This window comes from Serinus canaria, chromosome 3, assembly GCF_022539315.1.
Source record: "Serinus canaria isolate serCan28SL12 chromosome 3, serCan2020, whole genome shotgun sequence".
NCBI lineage: Eukaryota > Metazoa > Chordata > Aves > Passeriformes > Fringillidae > Serinus > Serinus canaria.
This window is the reverse complement of record NC_066316.1, coordinates 59,781,397-59,797,054: the sequence shown is the minus strand read 5'-3', so window position 1 is coordinate 59,797,054 and position 15,658 is coordinate 59,781,397. Positions and strand designations below refer to the sequence as shown.

Genomic DNA, 15,658 nt, shown 5'->3' with positions numbered 1-15,658 from the left:
ATTTTCCTTATGGCTGCTTCTGAAAAGCTTCCAAACTAGCAATTAAAAATATAGTCTGTTTTATCTTTTGTCTGTGTTTTATTTCATCTCAGAAATGCTTCGATCAAAATAGGTGGTAAGACTGTCAATGGCATATCAGAAAAAAAAACCCAGATATTAGTTGTGTTTGAGGATGTACCATGTATTTATAATTTGATTCTGAAGTCATTCAGAACTTGTAAATCTATGGTTTGTACCTTGTTTGGACAAGTACACTTGTGGAGATAGAGAGGGAGGGGAAGAATAAGAAACAGAACTACTTTCATTTGAGATTATTTATCTATGTTAGAATTCTTCACAAGCCATGAAAAAGAAGATAGACTGTTTCTATGCTTCAGGGAACTTAATGTGGTCGAAGTCAAAATAGAAGGGGAAAAGCAGAAATGAGTTAAGATTAATTTCTTTGTGATTCTAAAAAAAATAATTGTGTTTATACTTTTTCCATAACTTAGACTGCTGGAGGTTTTAGCAATGATTATAAAACTGTCAGAGTGGTGGTATATGAATAAATCTAGCATGTGAGCTAGTGCTTCATTAAAGAATCTACTTTTGGTCACAAAAATTATTTACTCCAGATTCTCTTCTGTTTTATTTTGCATCCATTTTATTGCTGTGTGAAAAGTGTGCCACTCCTTTCTGAAAAGCAGAAATTGTGGTCACCAGTAGAAAATGACCTCCTCAGCCAGCTTTCACAGGCTCCTGGCACCGCTAGGTGGTGGGATTTATACGTGGGACAAGTAGGCACTTACCCCTAATGGTCTCAACTGTCAAAATGTTCCTGTTTGTGTTTTTATGCTGCCATAGCTGTGTGCTTTCCGAGAAATGTGTTAGGGCTTCTACAGAACTGTGTAATAAGCCTGAAATAAAGATCAAGTGTTTGATTTTGCATGTGTCAGCTTTGCTAGCAATTTTTGAGTTATTCTTGGAGTTTTATTGCCAAGCTGCAGTAGAGGAGACTTAGTGATGGATAAACTTGATTTGGGGCTGATAGGCTCAAGACATGTAAAACCTTTAACATTTTGAATGTTTTACTTTTATGGTATTTAAATTATATAGCTATAAATAATGCAGCCATGCTGCCATTTTCTTGTTCATTATTCAGCTTTTGCTTGTTATCCATCAGGTAGTGTGTAGGCAGATACTAGCTTGTTGAACCTGAAAAACAGAGCAGGGATGAAGGAAACAGAATCATCATGCTTGCTCTCCACAGTCCACGCAAAAAATTTATTTTGAAAACAAACTCTTTCCTTATGTAATGAAAGGAATGATGCTTGATGCACAGTGAGAACAGAAAGGTGTTCTGCATCTGAATGAAAGATCTCTCAAGCTGTAGTGTAAAAGCCTGATGCCAGTAGAGTGCTCCAGGGATTTTTCAGCCATGTTTCCAATTAGGGCTGGCTCTTGTTATCTGTAAAGTACTGTGTATTGTTTGTAACACAGCTGGAAGCCTGTCAGATTCTTTTCACAACTTGTAAAAACTGGTGATTGGAAAGATGAGCTTGCAATGCTCCCCACACACAGTCCATTCTGTAATGATCTGTTTTCTTCTGCATCTTTTTTATTGCAGTCATGCTCTCCAGGATTTTATAGGCTTCCATCTCCACCTGTGGGAAGGACACCTGCTCAGTCCTTAGGCACCTGTGCTGTATGTCAGTGTCATGGACACAGCACTATGTGTGACTCTGAAACATCAGTTTGTCAGGTATTACACTTCTAAACCTTTGCACCAAGTTAATCGTAATCTAAAATACCTAAGTTGTGCTACTAATCTAAAAAAACAGAAGACAATATTTTAATACAATTTTGCCTAAATAGCTTAAGTATCAATGTTCAGGGAGAGTTATAAAAGCAAAACTTTCAATGTTCTGTTCTGATCCTCTAGAGTTCAGATTATGCAGTTCTTTCTCACCCCTGAATTACTATTTGTGTAATAAGAAACACTAGACACCTGCAAAACAAAGAAACAATGTACCATGTGTCATATAGTAAACACAATTCTGCTCTTACAGACAGTAATGCACATGACCTGGTACAATAAGACTGAATTTTAATTTTTGCTCCTTCTCCAATGGCTGGAACAGAGGAGGAAAGAAAAGATGAATGGAATAAGAAATTCTATAGGATACATCTGGGTAGCTACAGACCTGCATTCTTTCTCCTTTTAAGCCCGTATATTACTCAGCAGACATTTGATAGGAGCTTAAAGCAAGCATTCCCACTGAGAATCATATCAGGGAAATTATGTATTGAAGTGGGCTTGAATCCCTAAGGCTGCGAGCCGAATGTTGTCTTCTTTCACGTGATTATCAAATGCAGCTTTCATTCTGTCTCCTTCTTTGGCAGGACTGCCAGCACAATACTGCAGGTCACCACTGTGAGAGGTGTGCTCCGGGATTTTACGGCACTGTCCAGGGCTCCCCGGATGACTGCCAGCCTTGTGCTTGTCCCCTGTCCATTCCTAGTAACAAGTAAGTCAGCAAACTCGTGGTGCAGAGCTGCCCTTCCAACAAGCCAGAGCTACCTCCTGGGCCCCCCTGTGTCCTTTTTCAGATGGCTGGCTACAGGAGAAATGCCTCATAGAAGCTATAATAAAAACTTCTTATCTAGTTTTGCTAATTGATCTTCCTTTAAAAGTCAGAAATTGCTCCCTTGCTAATTTGTGATGAATAAATTAATAAGTGCCAGAAAATACAGTACTCAAGATAATGAGTGTGTGTTATAAAGGTATTCTCATAAATGGAGCTAGAGCAGAACCCAAGTACAATGTAGCCATGAGGGAGCTGCAAAAATTCTTATGTATTATGTTGGTATAAATGTGTTATAGTGCCTTTCTCACTCCACTATGGAATTTATTGATTCCTTATTTAATGTTACATGAGTTTTAGGCAATTTGTGAAATATAGAATAATTTAAAAGCATTATAGTTATTGCAGCATAAATTTTACTGGTTGCTTTATGCTAATGAGCCTTTCCACGATGCTTCTGCATGTGTTCCCAACAGATGATATTTTAGCACTTGAGATTTGTTTGTTGTTTTGCTGAGAAGCTCTTAATGATATTTGGCATCATACTGTAGTAGTGCAATGAACAGGTTTGTGTTTCATGATTGTGCTTTTGAAAAGCTGGAAGAGTTCCGTAAAACCATTTTTCTTTGCTTTGTCTGGCCTTTAGAATGTTTTAGTGAAGATTGCAGTCAGTGTAGCTGAGAATTTAGGGGGTTCCTTTTTCTTTTTACTTCATTTAATCATTTTGGTTTGGTCTTGGGTTTATTTTGAAGGAGGAAAGTTCCTTTTTCAAACATTATTAGATAAAGACATCATAATCTTTCATCCACAGCATGAGTTTCTAAAAATACTTCCAGATCTCAGGTGTTTAAAGAAATATCCTTTATCTCAGAAGTTATAATGCATTCTTAACTACAAGTTTTTCTGAGATTTGCCCATTTCATGAGTGTTTTCTGTTACAATTTGATTATGTGTTCTGTCTATTAGTATCAGAAAAGGACATTCAAGTGGCAAAGAACAAGATCAACCAAGTTCTCAGTTTTGCAAATCAGCAAATATTGGAAAAAGCTTTTTATGTTACTAACTGGCAGTATGAAGGTCTGCAGATACTCCATCCTGTCTTTTTTGTGGTGCTTAGGAACCTTTGGCTGCCTAGAAATACATGTATCAGATCAGAAAATGATCAGGGCTCTTCACCTGGTGTTTATGGCACCAAGCTACAAGAATTTAGACATATTCTCCATGCTGTGCTCCCAAGATCATTTCAGTATCTTTTCTAAAACTTATCATAAACTCAGGAAGAGGGTGTTGCTGAAGTGCTCTACAAGTGAGAAATGTTTGAACTGTAGGTAGTACACTCTACTATCTGTAGACTGTAGGTGTAACTCAGAATCATAGACTGATTTGGGTTGGAAGAGACCTTAAAAATCATCTAACTCCAGCCCTCCTGCCGTAGGCAGGGCACCTTCCACTAAACCAGGTTTCTCAAAGCCCCATCCAACCTGGCCATGAAGACTTCAAGGGACTGGGGCATCTACCTCTTCATTGGGCAGACTGTTCCAGCGTCTCACCACCCTCTGAGTAAAGAATTTCCTCCCAACATCTAATCTACATTTCCCCTCCATTACTTTAAAACCATTCCCTGTCGTCTTATCTCCATCTTTTTCTAAAAGCTCCCTTTGGTGTCCTCGATGGATGCTCAAATTGCTGAGCTGCCTGAGGGAGAGCAAGCAAAGTGCCTGTACCTCATTTAGTCACATAGCCTGCATGGCTGTGGGTGTTGTCACAGCCTTTTGTGTCTTGCTCACGTGAAAGTGATCATGAGACTCTCTGGTTTCATAAACCTTCACAGGAGATAAGAGAATAACATCTAGGCTGAATTTAATAAAAACACCTAATCATGAGATAGTCATCCAATTTCTTAGTGCTGATCAGAAAAGAATCAGATCTGAGCTTGTCCAGGAACAGAACTGCTTGTGTTTTATAGAGCTTTACTCAGCTGTCTCTAGATATCATGGAAGGGATTTCTATTTCTGTTATCCACAGCCATCAACAACTTTGGTAGCTGTATAGTAAATATAGAGACTGACAGCTGTACATCTCACTCATCTTAAACCGAAAGGAAAACACCACCAGAGAGAGGGCAGGGAAGGAGTGTCTGTATAAGTGTGTCTGTGCACGTCCATTTTCCAGTGCTGATAGAGGATGCCTGAACAATTGGTTTAGACTTGATGCCTGACTTTTAGATGGATAGAGAGGCATAGATTCATTCCATAAAGCTACAGTATGAGGTAGCAAATTAGAGTATCAGACCTTAGATTTGTATCTTTTGCAGATCAGTTAAAGCTCTTCAGGATGCTATTAAGGGAAAAGTGTACCTGCAGCTATTTTATGGTAGTCAAGTAATCATAAACTAGATGAAATACAGACAGCTAATGAGCTATCTCATTAGCTTGCTATGTCATGACTGATACGATAGTATTTGTGAATTGTATAGTGCAATTATTTTTATTTATGAAATTGTATAAAACTCCACTAAAGTCCTAAATACTGTGTGTATACTGCTGTACAATCAGCAGCAAGCTTCAAACATGATGAGCAGGGGGAAAAAAATAGAACAGAGAGAATGAATTTTTCTTGGTATGGATCTATTTTTATAGAGTTGAAAATGTGTTGGATAATGAGTTTGTGAGTAATAGATCAATTTGTTTACATTTTTTGCAAAGGCATAATTTTATATACTCGTTCAAGCGCTATTGATTTAGTGCATTATAAGCAAGTTAGCTGAGGATGCTGACTGCACTGTACCAAGAAAGAGCCCTGGGCTCACCACTAGCCACCTCTATGCTTTTCTAGTTCTTCTTCCACAAAGAGCTGAAAGAGTTTAATGGTTTGACACCACCTTAATATTTAGTTCTGTTCTTTTGCCCTACCCAACCTTTTCGTTTGTTTTAACTGCCTGTGTAGGCACTTTATACACTAACATTTCAACAAAGTGCTGCTTTGCACAGTGCCCACAGGTACACACTACAGTCAGTGAAGTGACTTAGAAAAGATAATCTAGTGTCTTCAAGACTGAAATAAGACCTCTCCCTGATCATGAAGGAGGTAGTTTTTAGTTTGTTTTGTTTTTTTTTTTCTCTGTAGACTGGGCTTTTCTCATACCTCTTTGAGAAGATCATTTGATGCTGCCTTTTTGGAAGATTCCTTACAGCTATGATTTTGGTTCCTTTTCCCTCTTCATATCTTACCTTCAAGCAAACTCTTCCCACCTTATCTCATTTCATTCAAAATAAGATGCAATCAGACTGGAAAGGCTGAATGTTCATTAGCTCAGTTTCTAAATCTTTTGTTTCACATCCTTCCCAGAGCTCACTGTGTGACAGTCCCATTCAATCACACAAGCCTACAGCATGGACATTGCTCACTCCATCACTTTGGATACAGCCCTAGAGCCCTTGTCCAAACTCTGCAAGTGTCACAGCAAGGCATTCACAAAAATTATAATAGAAAGGAGAGACCTCTCACAGGTTTTTATAAACAGATAAGAAAATGCTGCCACTTACATTAAGAGCAGAACTTCTTGGGCCCTTCTGCACTGCTGACCAAAGTGAAATGATGCAAGAGAGTAGAAAAAAATTCTTTATATACTTTTGTTTTAGTTTTAGCCCTACTTGCATTGCTGAAGGACCTACTGACTACCGGTGTACTGCCTGCCCGCCTGGATATGAAGGCCAGTACTGCCAAAGGTAGGACAAATGGAAAAAGCAGAAAGAGCGACAGTGAAATGAGGAAAAGGCATGAAGGAGATAAATGTTTTTCAATATTACAACTGTGTATTTACTACTGTTTAAATACATGCCTTTGGATAGTTTATTTCTCCTTTATATGCTGTAAAAACTCAGCCAACATAGACTATTTTTATATACACCACTGTAAATTGATAATCAATGCTATTTATATCGCAGATATTGTCCTAGTCTTACTCTTTGATGTGTGAGGGTTTTTTTCCTCCAGGGCTCAAAGTTAAAAAAAAATTATCTAAAATTAGATGCCATGCTAATAGTGTATCTTGATGTCACTCATACCTTTGTTTTAGTGACTGTGGTGCCCTCATGGGCATTGGCTGTGAAAGACAGTTACATGTTAACATTTTAATGCCGAATTGTGAATTAATAACCTAAACAGCCTCTGCTGTCCCATTCATCAAAACACTGAGGGATTAAGATGATCAAAATTGGCAAATGTCTACCAGGAGATTTCATGCCTGACACAAAACACAAGTGGCTAGGTCTATAAGCCACACAATGATAGTGGAGGGGGTTTTTTTTGTTGCAGTTTAATAGAAATTTAACTGAAAATTGTTAAGGATGTGGAATCAATTTTGCATACCTTCTCCACCCAGACTGTTCTGTGTCCTGATTAGAAGTCACTTTGTTGGACAAAAGTTTGCAATATTTCTCTCTTGATATGAAGCAACAAAGATTTTTTTAATGGTTCATGGATGCTTGTGTATTTTTAAATTATGTTTAAAATACTGCCAAAGTATTCTTTGTGCCCTGCATCTCAGCTGGACCATTCTTATTTTGTGTTTGCAATGTCTAGATGTTCTTCTGGCTACACAGGAAACCCAGAGATTCCAGGAGGGTCCTGCCAGGCATGTGAGTGTGATCCATATGGTTCTGTGCCTGTCCCCTGTGACCCTGTCACTGGGCAGTGCACCTGCAAGCCTGGATTCACGGGGTGGAAGTGTGCTGGCTGTGAGCCTCGGCATGCACGTCATGGCACGAGATGCATTTGTACGTATACTAATGGGCTTTTGCCATAACATCTGATTGCGTTTGTCGTGTTTGTGTAACAGTGAGTTGTGTGGCTTTCTTTGGGAATAATTGCCACGTTTCTTACTATGTTGGCTTCTGGTCTGTTTTTTTTTTTTCACAAGCCTTGAGATGTCAAGAAAAATCTCAATAATTTCTAATATTATCACTGAAAACTGACAAAGAGACTTTGAAGGAATTCTTTTTAGCTTTTTGACTGTAATTTTTCCAAAGGTTGTTGCTACTGTTGTGACAATATTTTCTCTTGGTGAATTTTTTAGTGTTGTCCTAATTTACTGTTTCACCAGTAATTGCAATGCTCTATGCCATGAGGCACACCCAAAATTTTTATTAAGGTTTACTTGATCATGTTGGTTCAACAACCATCCACTGGAATTTCAAAGATGTAAGCAATGACAGTACACTATACCCAGCAAGGAACTTTTTTTGTTAAAAATAGAGAACTAATAGTCTAAAACACCAATTTATATTTTCCACCAATTTGTATTTTCCAGGTATCTTTCTCCTACCTTCAATTTTGATACATACCAATATGTATCTTGTATTTTTGTTTGGATTTTTTTCATTATATTGGATAGTGCTTGTTTTGAGCTCACAGTCTCCTATCACGTAATGCTGCATGCTTATATCTTATTAAAAAAAAAAAAAAGTAGCAAAATCTTTCTACAACTGTTGATCATCCCTGACTGCAATAAGGCATTTTCCTCTTCCTCATCTCCCCAGGATATAGAGGGACTAGCTTTATTTTGAATTTTTTTCCCCTTCTATGCCATGATTGTTAAATTTGAAGTAGAATAATGGTAGAGTTCCAGTAATTCCACAGTATATAATATTTATTAACCTGTGCATATTTGAAAGTATTGAAGTATTGGCAAGGCCCAGTGAGCTGGTTTTAAATGTTTTATCTTTAATTGGAGCTTTTTGATGGAGAGTTGAGTGTCTGTATGAGGGACATCAAGAAAAGTAGGTAGCATCTACATTTTTTTTTTTTTTGCTTCTCCAAAGTGTTCATGTCTTTTGTACCTCAATATACAGAAGTGCACACCTCTCTAGTATTAAAATGAAATGGTTAAAACAAAATGCAAACATTGCAAAAGCAAACTTTAAAAAATAAACAAAAGAAGTGCTTTAAATGTCTGAAGACATGATAATATAATTCAAGAATGGAATGCATGGCTTCTTGGAGTGCTTAAAAAAGAGATATTAGACACATAGAGTCAGGAACTGCACAATGCAGAACATTTTTTCACTCAGTCTAATGGTTGAGATCAGTTCTCAGACAGTCACCAGGACTTAGCAGAAGTAAGCTTCTAAGTCCATTGAAATAAGTGCTTTTGCATCAGTCCTGATTCCCAAGTAAAAATTATAGATTACTGGGAATATAGATATAATTGCTTCTATTTCTTTACTATTAACAACATGGCATTGATTCATTGATTAAAAGAGTAGTGTACTTAAGAAAAATAAATTTCTAATGTCCTGCAGTGTGATGTAGTTTAGGACTTAATTCTGAACTTACTATCCTAAGCTCTATTTTGAACATCAAAATGATTGCAACTGGAGTAAGTAGTCCCTTTGCTGAAATAACTACCATTTGAGTTCCATTTTGTGGTCTATGTGTCAAGGAGAACTATAATTGCAAGTTAAGTTCCTAAGTGTTACAGCTACAAAATTTTAAAATAAGGACTGTGTTCTACAGAGTGCCATCTGCATGAAAATTACTTCATTTTTCAATATCCTGAATAGCTCTTACATTATTGCCAGTATTATCCTATTTTTCCAATCACAGGCATGACTTAGTATGTTTTTTTATTAGTCTTTTACCTTATCAGTATTCTGGAAAGTCTTTTGGGTATCCAGGATGACAGAGTTTCATTGTACAAAACAGCCTAACTGCAAGTTATCATTAATAATGGTTTTCCAATTTGTTAATCAGGCTATTTCATTGTGTGGATAATAAGGTTTAAAATCCTATTTGTGAATGGAAAAGGCTGTTTGCAGGCAAATGAAATTTTCCACCTTTTTGCTTTGAAAGATGTTATTTGCTATAATCTCTGATTTAACTGCAACATATTTAAATTTGAGTGTTGAAATATACCTATGCTATCTTTAGTGACATTCTTACTTTAACTAAGTAGTCAGTTTTCACCATAAAGAGTTCTTCTCATATGTATATGGACATTTCATTTGACCACTAGAAGTGAGGAATCAAATGCAAATTTTCTTTTCTTTAGTCATAAAGATAAGAACCACCTATAGGAGAAGATGGAATGTGCTTTAAATCTCCCTATCACAGGAAGCAGTTCTTACAGTTGATACCTCATTAATATTAACCTTATCATAAATGGCAAAAACTGCAGTTTAATATTTCTTAGACATTTAATGTGCCTATTAGGTCTAATTTTGCTGCCTTTGCTAATGCAGTACAGAACCCCTGACATGGTAGAAAATAAGCCTGATCAATAACCTTTGTGGCCTGTGGTGGACACAGGTCTGTGGCAAAGAGAGTGTGGCAGGCCTGGATTGTGTGGGAATTTGCCAGTGGTAAACAGTGTCTGGTATGTCACAGGCTTCAGAGTGCAGCTGTTGGTAGGGATTCATTGCTGCAGCCCCCAATGTGCTTTAATAGTCCTTGTCTTGTCAAAGAACCATCAGAAACTCCTTTGGGGCAACCTAAAGTTTTCCTTCCTTACTCTCAGAGTACTGAGCTGTTCCAATCTGAGTTTAATGCAGCTGAGAATTTGGTTCTGTGTACAATGTATTTTTTTTGCTTTCCTATATCAATCAATTGCAAAATTCTCAGTAAATTCCCTTCTGACCAGCTTCAGTTGTAACAAAACCTTAAAAGCAAAACCAAAATGGTACTCTTAATGTACAGAAAATTATTTAGTGTCAAGAGCAGAATCCTCTTTGCATTCAGTAGTTAAAATGAGTTGAATGCCTGTACCTACTCTTGCTCATTTGCACTTCCATTTCAACTGCTGCAATTGCATTGTACCTGTCAGAAGTGTGGAGAACCCCTAGTTAGGTGGTAAAGTGGTCTAACCTATAGAAAATACATTCAAATACAGTCAGCCATATTTGAAAAAGTATTTGCAAGTAGTATAAGACATAGTGATTAAGCTATTCTGTTAGTATGGTATGGTTAATATTAAAGAAAGGAATTTTTTTTGAATAATTAAAAAAGAATAACCATTTAAATTAATTTTTGGAAAATTCCATAAAAGGTCACCACACAGTATGACCTGAAAAACCAAATAATGTGTATTTAAATCAGATCAGAGATGTATTTTAGCCAAAATATTGTAATGCATTCTTTAAATATAATGTTTAGAATTTAGCATACCCCTTATCATAAGTACTCTAAAGATGTTTTAAGTGAAGATTTTCAGTGAGAAGGTGGGGGGGAAGCAAAGAAGCATGCATGTTCACTAAAGTGATCTATTTCTGATCTAGCTGAAATTCTGTTTTACTGGGTTTTTACTGTTTTTTTAATAATGTGTCATTTTTCAGTTGCTTAGTGCATGTCACTGTTCAGTGATGTGTTATACCAGTTATATTTTAGAGAGCTACAGGTAAAATAGTATATATATTTATTTTGAGCAATGGTTAGATAATTATAGGTGCATGACAAGACAGGATTCCAATCTCATTATATTCTTAGAACAGAACAATTTTGTTTTTTCTAGAATTCCATCAGGGAATGAAAAGTTATATCCAAAAAGTAGATTTTTTTAAAAACAAGTAATACAAGAGTATGGTTTACCATACATCATAAAAATTTCTAATGGCTAGTGGCTGGATTATTTCCCCTGCTAAATTAACCACCTATGTTGTCCTATACAGATATTCACAACACTCTGCTGATGAACTCTTTCTTAGAATTTTTGGACTCAAGCAATTAACTTTGTAGGTTCACTTTCCCTTCTCTTTTGAAAACACCAGTACCCAAAGAATAAATAGTGATGGTTGGAAACTAATTTTAATAATGCTGCCAGCATCCTTGTATACTGTCAAGTATGACAAAAGTTCTCCCAAATCTACTCTCAGATTTTGAATCAAGCCTGTAGCAATCATGCATTTTCTTAGAAATAGCAATCCTCTTGTGTATTTTTTGTTATTCCTTGTGACATTGCACTTCAGTTGTAGAGTTTGTAGTACATAAAATGAAGAAGGCTAGATGGCAGTGTTATGGGAACAGTGACTGCTCACTGCTGTGCCATATTTATGGAACAAAACAATCCTGGTGAGAACTTCAAGGCTTTATTGTTGTTTGGCTCTATATACCGTATGGCAAGTCAGAGCTCACCTTCTGAATACTTTCAGGGTATCTGTCATAACTACAATGGAGACTTCAAAAAAAAGGTCTTCCATGTTTTGAGCTGTGTTGCAACACAAACTACAAAACCTTTCCTTGGATGTGTGCTCCTGTCCCGGTTGTTGACCTTGGGGTCAAGCAAAAGCCTAGATGTAAAGCAGTTGATGTGACTGCACAGGAAGCAATCATGACACAGGGAGATCAAGCAGAAATTTCATTGTTAGGAATTTTTCCTTAACTCAGTCTTGTGGGGTGAAAAAACAAAGATCCTCAGCCTTGCTGCAGTCAACCTTATCCTCAGATCCTCAGCCTTGCTGCAGTCAAACTTTCATCCTTATGTATTTAAATATTCAATAGTGGCAGAAGAAGAAAATTATATAATGAGATTCCTTTTATACCAGGTATTGGGCATTTAAGTATTTGCACTCAAGACTGATGCTTGCAATGAGAGGGATTATTTTTTTCCCAGCTGTCAATCTCTGCTTCATCACAGCCCTACACCAAGAAGAACAGGGGAGCTCCCAGCCACCAGTCCTGGCAGAATCAAAGTTTTCCATTCAAAACAGTGAGGAGCTCCATGATATCTGCCTAGGCAGATATCATAGAATTCAGAACTAGGCAGAGATGCTATGTCAGAGGTAGATCTTACAGAATCTGTGTACACAGTGCTTAATTCAGCAGGAGCTGGGAGCCTTTACAGAGTGAGCTGAGAAGAATGTGTGTCACACTACATCTGTGAAGCCTTGAACTAGCTTCTTCAGTGTTCTGAGTTCTGCTGTGTGTCCATGTGTCTCAGCTATAAGAATTAATTTACATCCATGTTGGGCAACTGCTTCTTGGGTCCCATGGGCTCAATTAGGGCACCCCTGCTTGGCCTAGAAGCTGATGAGCTATCATTTGTTCTCCATTTTTGTGAGAAAATGAGCTCCTCTTGAGTTTAGATCCACACTCCAGTTTTTCACCCAACTCAAGCAACCTTTAAGCTCAGCTACTGCTGGTATGTATCAGAACCAGCAGATGAAGATTTCTAGATAATAAAAATCAGAAATAAACCTTAGCAGGTGTTTTATACCCTAATCTGGGTATGAATTCTCCCAAATTTTGGAGATATTGATCATGTAAGCTGCATGAAACCAGCAGCATTGGCAAGGAAGATAAAGCTTTCAGCTCTCTACTGGAAGGCACAGGAAGGCTGTTTCATTATTTGGTGTGGGACTAGTGCCAAAATGGCAAAAATGAGGTACTAGCCAGCAGTTTATTGAGCTAGTATTTCAGCACTTTGTTTGAAAGAGCAGGAAGCTGATACTGAAGAGTTACTGACTGTCATAGGACACAACCTCTTGGATTGCATGGTTGCCCTTAGACAAAAAAATTTCCTAGTCATAACACAGTCTTCTGAATCTTCACAGAAATGAATGTATTAAAGCAAAATTGTGTCAGATAACCACTCAGTTGGAGGAACACATTGTGACTCAGATGTGTTTCTTTTATTACACATTATGTTTCTTTGTGAGATGGAATAAACTTAAAAGAATTTCTTTTAGCATGCATACTTTGGGCATGTTTCTCACAAGAGGTAAGTCAAAATCCTTAGAGACTTAGTGTGCATGGAAAAGTGTGGTTAAAATGGAAAATGCAGTAATTTGCATTAATTGCTTGTTGAACTATTGTAATATTGATTGCATGATTTGCCTCTGACATGCTTGCACTGCTGTAATGATCTGAATTTAGTGCTGTATTTGTTAATATTAGACACAAATTTTTCCTGACAGCTTTATAGATAGACACAGAAGTATTTAGTCTTGCAAAATAAAATCATGCTCTTGAAATATTTCCCATAGCTACAGTACATTACAGACTGCATACTGGAGTAGCTCAGTCCTGTCTCATCTACTCAGCTGTGGTCTCACTCGATGCTGTTCCTCTTTTCAACCTGATTATTTTGCAAGAGGTGTTAATTTATACTGAACGCTCACTTATTGATTGCCCACTCATTGAGAATATTTCATCTCTTCTTGGGTGGTTCATTTTTTTCTTATTGGTGTGGATTGAGTTTGTCTTTAACACATAACAAATTTTTAGCAATTTATTACCAACCACTAGGAAAATTTTGAAGGTGAATAGATTTCCCTTGTTTCATGAGTGAAATAATATGTGGGGAAAAAAGAAACCACAGCAAAAACTAAACTATAAAGGCCAACTCTTTTCAGGTTCAAGATCACTTATTTTCATCCTGGAAAATGATTCTCAGGTCTCCTTACCTTCTTGATCAGCTACAGATCAGGTGTTTGTTATATAAAACATTATTTGCTGTAAAACCTGCTTTTCCTTGAATTCTCTCAGGCTTCTAAAGGCAAGCACACAGATGGCAAGAACATGGAGGATAATAAGTTGGGGGGAGGTAAAATTTCATGTAGGAGCATAAATCAGAATGTATCCTGCCCACAGTTATTGACTGCAGTTCCAGTGCGGTTCAGTTTATGTAACAAAATACTGTGAAATAGGAGGAAGAAGTCTGCAAATGGAAGCAATAAAAATGCAAAAGGAAGTCTTAAAATAACAGTAGTATCTAGCCTTCTGCACCCACTTCTTACTACAATAATCCAGCATCTACCTTGTCTCCTTTTCAATCCCCACTTGAATTTTATGGTGTATTGAAAGAGTTTACCTTTTTTTCCTCAGTATTTGACTCTACTCTTTGTCTTTGGAGGGTCAAAAGAGTAATAACCATATTTAGGTAACTGTGAAAACTTTAATGAACAGAAAGATTTAATCTACATGAAGAACAGATTTCAGAAAAAAATAAGTAATTCTCTTTTGAAAATTACTTGTCTTTTCTACAAAAACATACACTTTGCTTAGTGGGACTTTTTAGCTATGAAACTGCCTAGCTTTGCTGAAATAAATAATTACACGCTTGTAAAATTTTAGGTACAGCTCTCCATATCTCTTAACATGGCAAATGAATTCATTGTTCCACAATTTGCTTCATCTCCTGAGATGTTTGGGTTTGCTAGCTCTTTATGCAGAGAAGCAGAAAGGTATTCCCACAACTCTCTTCTAAAGGATGAAGAATTCTCCTGTCTGCTGCATAAATGATACAAGATGAGAATTTCTTGTGATAGTTAATCGAAAGTAAGGGAGGGAGGAAATGCAAACTTCTTTTGATATATGCAGCACACAACAATATTTTTCATCCTGAAGGATATTTGTGAGAAAAGAAGCCTACACGAAAAGCTTATAAGCTGGTTAATGAAAAGAGGTAGGGAAAAGCATTTTTTTAAAAGAAAGTATCAGCTGTCTGCATTACAGGTTTAGTATGCTTGTTATATGGAGATTTTTAAGGTTTTTTCTTGCATTCAAATCCATAAGCATATTGTGTTTCTTACAGAGCTCCTTAGATTCTCTGAATTGCCCATCTGATCTCCAAATTGCCCTTCTTTTCTCTAACTTCATCCAAATTACCTGTATAATTTAATATTTTATATTGGCTAGTCTGCAGTGGACAACATTAATTATTTCCTCTTTTAGTGAGCTATGCCTATCAATTTTGATCTTAGTGTTTTATATTAAACTGTCCATTACTAAACCCTAAGCAATAATGTCTTTTCTGCTCCCTAGTTGTTGTTTCTGTTATTTCTCACACTACACATTTGGGGTAATATGTATGAAATCAGTGTTACCTCCCCTGGAATTGCATGTGTGCCATACAATATCTAAATCAAATGTCTTAAATGTTTAGCAGGAAGAAATGTTTAGCAGCTTCGTTGTTCTTCCCCCAGCTTGTGATGATGAATGCACAGGACTCCTTCTCAACGACCTGGATCGACTAAACCAGATGATCCTGAGTGTTAACCTTAGTGGTCCACTGCCTGCTCCGTATAAAATGTTACATGGCTTTGAGAACATGACACAGGAATTAAAGGTATGTTGGCAGTATTCACATACATAAATAGCAG

The 15,658-nt window shown here is 36.9% G+C and overlaps 1 protein-coding gene across 1 annotated transcript in view; it reads left to right on the top strand.

Moving 5' to 3' along the window:
- Nucleotides 1-15,658, top strand: part of LAMA2 (laminin subunit alpha 2) — a 332,662-nt gene that overhangs the window by 236,421 nt on the left and 80,583 nt on the right. The window contains exons 29-33 of the mRNA XM_018916714.3: nt 1,607-1,741; nt 2,383-2,507; nt 6,206-6,292; nt 7,149-7,342; nt 15,482-15,624. Coding sequence (XP_018772259.3) covers nt 1,607-1,741; nt 2,383-2,507; nt 6,206-6,292; nt 7,149-7,342; nt 15,482-15,624 — 684 coding nt within the window. The remainder of the gene's footprint in view (nt 1-1,606; nt 1,742-2,382; nt 2,508-6,205; nt 6,293-7,148; nt 7,343-15,481; nt 15,625-15,658) is intronic.